Consider the following 7919-nt stretch of genomic DNA (forward strand, 5'->3'; position numbering starts at 1 on the left):
ACTTGCATTGAGGGTTTTCCAAGTTATTTTCTCATCTGCATCATCATAGTGACACTGCTTTGCAAAACATGGGTGTCTCCTTTCCACTGATGGAGAGTAACAGCATTGTATACATCTAATAGACAATGTGTTTCAGAAATGCCTGAAAAACTGGCTGTTACTACATAAAAATGTGGTCATGTATACTTTATGGTGAAGATTTTTATGTTGGGTATTAAAGTATTGTAGTTTATAATATCATACAATTAAAGTAAGCTCCTTTCAGTGCTTATATAACATTGAGAAAAGAGGAGGAAAGGAGTAACTGTAAAGAGTAACTAAAATATTTTATATATTTCCAAATTTCAATTTCAAGTTATAGATGAGAAAAATGAGGAATGCTCTGATTCTGTTCTTTTCCCCCCAGACATTAAACCAGTTTCTTTTTTTCTATATTTATATTCAATAGTTAGTCTTCAAACTTACTTTGGATTTGTCTTATTTCCATGTAAAAGTTCCCTTCTTGTATATAATAAACCCGTATAATCTAGCAGAAATGAGCAACTTTCTAAGTTAATGCTCACTTAAAAGAAAAGAAAAGGAGCTCTTGGGGTCTTCAAGGAGTGTGTGTGTATATGTGTGTGTGTGTGTGTGTGTGTGTGTGTGTGTGTTTTCAGTTGTGTAGTGGTGGCAAAAGAGGGTAAGGCAGAAACACTTTTTGCAGCCTTTAGAGGTACAAAATAAGCACCCCAATTCTACACTTTGAAGAAAAGAAAGGAATCAGAAATCATGGCACAAAAATCAGTGATTTCGCCACCAAATTTTGGTTGTGCAAACTAGGGGCATTTGAGGGCCAATAGAATGACTGCTGGAAAACCTGCCCTGGCTCTAGAGCAGGGGTCTCCAACCTTGGTAACTTTAAGATTTGTGGACTTCAACTTCCAGAATTCCTCAGCCAGCAAAGCAAAGCTGGCTGAGGAATTCTGGAAGTTGAAGTCCACAAGTCTTAAAGTTGCCAAGGTTGGAGACCCCTGCTCTAGTGGCAAAAATATGGGTTTCCACCATTCTAAGGCAGAAAATACACAAAGTATGGACTAACCTGTAAAGTAGGTTAATTTAAAAATGAAACAATGAGAAACTCCTCCCTTCCAAATCTAGGAAAATCCAGAATATTAGCCTTGCTTAATAGCATCACTTTGCATCTTACCCCTATACATCGCGTCACAAAAATCTTAATTTTACTGGCTACCTGTGTAACCTACTTTTTAAAGATTTGCACACCCAATTTCCCAGAACAGCAGACTTTTCTCAGACCCACAGCTATTGTAGCCAGGTGTATGCAAGCTTGCGCTGGAGGGCTATTATTCAATAACCTGTCAGGCTAAGATGGAAGTTTATATTTCAGTTCACTAGGTTGCATCATAAAGAGACCAAATTATCATGGACATTATTTAAGGAGCATCTCATCTAAAAAAAAAAAAAAAAAGGATTTTCACCCAGGTCAAACAATGGTTTTCATTTCAAAGGGAATCATAATCTTCTCTAAACAGATCCCTCTAATCAGATTTCTTTATGGTCTTTTTTTAAAACCAAAATTATTGGCATTCTAATCTGCTAGAGAGCTGATTTCACACGCTGCTTGCTTGCATATCAATGGTTAACTGAGCTGGCGTGATTGTGCTTACCTCAACAAAATCACCGCAGTGAGAAAGAGAAAGCAGTGAATGGGTGGAGATGAGCAGCCCCGTCAGAGAAGAGCTATGCATTCTGGCTGGTGCAGTCCAGAGCAAACTGCTGCAATGAGAGCCTGAAGGTGCAGCAGCCTCTGGAGCCTGCATTGAAATTGAAAGCCAACCTTCCGTTGCGCAGAGAATTATTATAATTACTGCTGCTATTGTGCTTATTCATTTTTGCACAAAAGAGACTCAAAATATGGCCAGTGGTAATGTATCCAGTTTACAGGATGCCCAGAGCAGGCATTGCAAGTTTCTATCTTATATGTTCTACCAGGCTGTCCGAGATCACAAACCTGTGTGGTTGTTAGAGGACATGAGGACTATGGAATATTTCTACTGGGAGGAGAGTGCTAACATGAGGACATATTCCCCTTCAGAAGCACTGCTGTACGCTGTGGTGCACAATCACCTGCCTTATGCCCAGTATCTGCTGTCTCATTTTCCAGAAGAGGCTCTCAAAGTTCCTGGAGAGCATTTTTGCTATTGCCCATCCTCTGCTCCTCATTTAGCAATGGCTGTAACCTATGACAGGAGGGACATCCTGGGGCTGATCATCAGCATCGCACACAAGCTGCCTAGCCTGAACTCTTACATCAATAGGACTGGCTGTTTTCATCTTGAAGATGGCAAGACCCCTCTGCATCTCGCCTGTGAGCTCCTGAGATCAGAGACCATTCTCATCTTGCTAGGAAATGGAGCTTCTCCTAGAATAGAAGACAACAAAGGGCTCACTCCACTGGATGTCATCCTGGAACAGATGTGGGATTCCAAAGTCAACGTAGCTTCCAAAAACCTCTGCCTTGACTACCTCTTGCTCTTCATGCCTAGCCCCCGCTTTAAGATGCAGAAGGTCTTGCGGGAACATCCTGAACCCTGGACGGTGCTGCTTGGAGAGGACAAGTTCAATAGCCTGGTGGGGAACACGCCTGCATCCTTATACCTGCAAGCTATGCAAACCATCCTCCAGATTCTCCCACCCTCTCATTTCCCTAAAAGCATCCAGGAACTACCTATACCTCAGGCACTAAAGCCCCTGCCTTGCATGGGGAAGCAGCATCTGGCAAAAATCGGGGTAAACAATTTTCCATGATCTACTCTTTTTTCTTTTTCTTTTTTCAGGGTTAAAGTCAAAAATGAGTGATCAGGTAGGATTTTCAATGATGTGAGAGGTTGCAAACCAAGCCCTGGTATAATTTTATTTATGTTAAAAAAATTACTTTTGGGTCAGTTGTAAGGATTGCTGCCTGTGATTTTTTTAAAATTTAGACATGTATTTATCCCTGGTACCACTGAAAATCCTGGTAATATGATTTGTTAAATGCTATTGCTGTTGTTCTTGTTATTTCAATGGACTGCAAGCATTGGACTTTTGAAAGTAAGAAAATCTATATTGTTTTATGCATGTGAAAGATTAAATTACCTGAGCTGTTTCCCTTTTGTGTTTTGCCTACTGAATAATAATGTCACTTGCTAAGAGTTAGACAAATTATCCCGGTTTTAAAAAGGCAAGGTAGCCATTGGGTGTTATGTGGACTCGGACTCTTGTATGATACGCTGGTAAATCTAACCATGCTATGATTTAATTCTCCTGTGGGAGGATCCCAGGTTTCATGTTCTCCCATGTCATTTCCCCCAAGGAACATGTGGGACTGAGCCAAGGATTTGTCTATTGCCTTATAAACCAGCAGTTATCATTTTAACAAGGAAAACAGCAGTCCTCAATCTGCAGTGATAAGGAATCCCTTTGCTGCAGGTTACAATTGTTATTGTAATGAAATCTTGGACTGTTAACTAAAAAATTGGTTGGAATCTTTATTTTGGAAAGGCTGAGAGGGTTTAGGAACACATAAGAGTTGGAATGTCTGCTGGAAGCTGTGTGTTGTGGTAGGCTCACTGTCGTTTATCAGGAGTGGAGACTGCAAGTCACAGTGATTTTTTTCCCACTATGGAAGTCCCTCTCAGGAACCAAACTATGTTTGGTTGTTTCATTACATTAAAGCAATGCATAACCTAACTCTGCTTTTTGGGGTGGGGGTGGGGGAGGAGAGGGTCAGATGTAATTCCCTGCTAATCAATTTAAATTGCTCAACCTTCAGGAAAAATCTGCTCGAATCTTTATGCTGCATTGTGCTCCAGCTGTGCTAATCAAGAAATTATTAGCAAATGAAGCTTTGGGAATGAGGTTTTATTACAATGAAACACATGTTTGCCTAAATATCTTCCTCCCCTCTCTACATTATTCTCATTCCAGTTTATTGCTTTAGTCACTGAAGCACCATAGTTAAGAACTGTTCTTCATACTGATCCACTCTCTCAGTATGCATTAGTTTTGCAAGTATAGGCCTGGAAAGTGTTTCTTAACCTCAGCAACTTTAAGATGGGTGGGCTACAACTTTCAGAATTTCTCTAACCCTAACTCTGGCTGGAGAATTCTAGAAGTTGAAGTCCATCCATCTGAAAGTTGCTGAGGCTAGAATAATCCTGGCTTGCTGACATGATTTTTGTCATCCCAAAGAATTATAACTTTTTAAAGCTAGTGAGATGTTCACATTTTAGATTGGCCACATGTCTTCCTTTGCAGAAGTCTGTCCTCCTTTTAAAAGGCTCCCAAAAACATAGACTTCTGAAGTTCTCTCAGTTCCAGATCCATTTAGAAGAGAGACAACTAGAGGGCTGATCTAAAAAGAGTCCACTCTGTTAGGCATACTGTCCCATTGATATTTTGATTACCAAGATGATAATGCTAATTTAAAACAATTATTTAAAATATTCTACTGCTTACCAATGGTTGCTATTTCTTTCTCTTTCTTTCTCTCTTTCTCTCTCTCACACAAACACACACACACACACACACACACACATACACAGAGACACTAAATTTGGAATAATTCTACCCTACAATAAAAAGTACAGAGGTATCAAACTTGCAGCCCATCACGCGCTGGCCCAACCCATCCCTGTTTTAGCAAAGGGGGAAAAAGTGGTGATACGTCACATGACGACAACGTGTCATTGTGAGTTTGACACCCCTGCCCAGTACATCAAGATTCCCAAGGTGGTGGCACAGGAGTTAGAATGCTGTATTGCAGGCTAATTCTGCCTACTGCCAGCAGTTCAATTCTCACCGGCTCAAGGTGGACTCAGCCTTCCATCCTTCCAAGATTGGTAAAATGAGAACCCAGATTGTTCGGGGTAATATGATGATTCTGTAAATTGCTTAGAGCAGCCTGAAAAGCACTATGAAGCAGTATATAAAGTCAAAGCCTTTATTGTCATTGTATATCATATACACAATGAAATTGGTTTAGCCTCTACTGGTGCAGTTCATACAAGACAACATGAATAATATAAAGGATAATCCTTATACAAGTAGTTAGGGAAAAAACTAGTCATAGGTTTCCATATGTAGAACATATTCTGTGCAACATGTATATTACTCAGGTGTATAATCTTATATTATGGTATATACATATTACACACTACACTGGCACCAGTGAAATTTGTGGTGCTATATAAGTCTAAGTGCTATTGCTATAGGAGTTTTTAGCTTTAATTTAAAGAATTTTTGCCCCAAAGCCATTATAGCACAAGACTTAAAGAGTCAGCCAACCACCCACCATCCATACATGCATACATGCATACATGCATACTCACATTGGAATAAAACAGTGTAAAGTTACATGTGCAGATTTTTGAGAACATTTCAATGCTAAAACTTGACATTGTATCATATCTCTCAGAGACATCAGATCTTAGTCAATATTTCTAAGTAAGTCATCAAAATTCTGTTTAATATATTGTTTCCAAATTGAAAGGGACATTTCTATATTTTTTGCAGAACCAATGCCAGGTCATACTATAGGGTCTCCCCTAAGCAGCACACTCTGCCACATTGGAAATTTGCCCTTGATCTGGAATATTTTCCTTTCCTGCAAGAAGAAAATAATGAACAAAAAGGCTTCTGCAAAAGCCTGCTCAAAAATCCTGCATAGATTTCATCAACATCTCCAGCCAAAGATCATACTTACCTTCAAAGTCAGGGAAAACACAAAACAAGGAAGCTTTCTTTTATTTTCTTTTTTATGTTTATGGAACAACAAAGTGATTGCTGGCATTGGTCTTTTGCCAGTGCCAAGGAAGACTTTGGCTGCTGATAATTCCAGGGGGGAAAGGCTGAACCTGATGTTCATGTACTTCCCAACCAATGTTAGCAGAGAAAAGACAGAACAAGAGTACAGGAAAATGACTAACTCCAGACTGTGCAGTGGACTGACAAAATTCACCCAATTTAATAGTCCCATTAATCCAAACTTCAGAACATTCCAAATACAAAAGGATCAGTCAAGGGGCTGTTCAATGTCCTGGATGACTTTTAAGGATTGTTGCCTGGGAAATCTGGAGGAAAGATCAATGTCAGAGGAGTGAAATAGAAAATTGTACAATAAAAAGGCTCAGGGAGGGGAAAGTGTGTCTCCATGTATGTATGTGCAAATTACATCAAGCACTTAATGGGCAGCAGTCTGTGGTAGCTACAGTCATAATAGACATGGGTAGATTGTGCTGATCAATTATCAGTATTTTTTACTGCCTAGAGTTGCTAAATTTAACCAGTCTGGCATTAGAAGACAACATATTGCTGATTATACTACAGAACTGCAATCATTATCTGAGAGATGATGGCAATGCAGGAAGGGAGATGAGCCATTCAACAGTGAGCCACTCATCATCCAAAAGAGGCCCCTATCAATTCTGAATTTGTCACAAGAACCCCACAAAAACTCAGGCTAGCCAATCTGCACATTTCTTATTTTAATGTTATTCAAGAAGGAACTTCTCCACAATAATCCATACTAATGGCTATTGCAAAGCCATCTGGGAACTTCTGGATGGGGTCGCCAATTTATGAGAAAAATACAATTTCCTGTTCATATCAATTTAATACACCTTGATGGGCAGAAATTAGCAAGTGAAGTTTTTGACCCATACAGAGGTAAACATTATTATAAGTGTGCACTCCTATTTCAGAAATTGAAAAATTGGAGAGGTTGTATTGTTCACCACTGGATGGATTCCACACTTACCTGGATCCATAAGAGGATTCATGTGTTGTGAGAATATAAAAAAAGTAGTCACTTGATCCAGTGAACTAATCCAAAGGGGGTTAAATAAATTCAATGCTGAGCTGATTCAAACATATAAAGGATTAAAGTAATGATATTCAGTGAGTCATGTTGTGGAAACATCCAACCCCATGACATGATATATTTTGTGTACGTAATTTTCCAGGAAAAAGAGCTGGAGAGAAAGAACAGTTCAAAAAGCAAGGTTATTTATTTCTAAATTTCTTGCATTTCTTAAATCCTTGATGCAATGGCCAAGATGCGTCAACTGGCTTCACAATGAAAAAGATGCTAGTAATGGTGTGAAGGCTTGCCAGTAGAGTCTTGATACCAGAGCTCAAGGGATACTGGACACTTTCTGAAAAAATGAATGGGAGTTCTAGGTTTCCCAAAATGTGGTTTTGGGTTCAGGAGGATTGCTTGAGTTAGTGTCACAGGAAGCAACCAGATCTTCTTATGCAGGGTCCAAGTCAATAACTTTATTGTATTCTACCTATAATAGAAGAATCTCCCCAGAATGCTTGTCTTCTCTTGGGAACAAACAGATAAAGTTTTATGGGATTTGTGGGGGAGGGGGGATCAAGTGTATGCCTCTTGCAGCTGCGCAAGGACTCCAGGCTAGTTCCCAACTTGATCCCTCCTGTTTGACTGGCTGGGAGTTTACCAACAGTTAGCTTAGAGTTATGGGAAGAGGAACTTTTTGTAGCACACTGTCCTTACATTTTCTTTCAAGGCTATACTACCTCATTTTCTAAACTACATACATTTGGTAATTCAAATTCAAAATGTGGGTTGAAATTTCTCATTCACAATTAATGGTTGTTTAAATTATAAAATGTAATCCTCTTCCAATAATTGACACTCTTTCAGCTCTACGTTGTCAACCTTGCATATCCAAGAGTTATGTTTACATTGGCAAATATTGATTTTGCTGAGTAAAATAAAAGTAGATAAATCTACTTACCACTGATTGTAGCTGTCTTACAAAGAAAAAGCCATATTTTATAACTGAGACTTTTCTTAATGTTTCCTCTTCCTCCCCCTCCCATTTATAATGAAAATAATCTTTTTCTTCATTATTGTA

General features: G+C 39.1%; 1 protein-coding gene across 1 annotated transcript; it reads left to right on the forward strand.

The window, feature by feature from the left end:
- Positions 1–1911: 1911 nt before the first annotated feature.
- On the forward strand, positions 1912–2805 carry LOC139321041 (ankyrin repeat domain-containing protein 9-like). Its single transcript, XM_070949649.1, has one exon. The coding sequence runs from the start codon at positions 1912–1914 to the stop codon at positions 2803–2805; it is 894 nt and encodes a 297-aa protein (XP_070805750.1).
- The last annotated feature ends 5114 nt before the right edge of the window (positions 2806–7919 follow it).

This window comes from Pituophis catenifer, unplaced genomic scaffold, assembly GCF_029215685.1.
Source record: "Pituophis catenifer annectens isolate HBS135680 unplaced genomic scaffold, rPitCat1.0.hap2 SCAF_1, whole genome shotgun sequence".
NCBI lineage: Eukaryota > Metazoa > Chordata > Lepidosauria > Squamata > Colubridae > Pituophis > Pituophis catenifer.

What these genes read in the sequence shown, in the direction of transcription:
- LOC139321041 (XM_070949649.1), top strand. Translation starts at nt 1,912, where the DNA reads ATGGCCAGTGGTAATGTATCCAGTTTACAGGATGCCCAGAGCAGGCAT.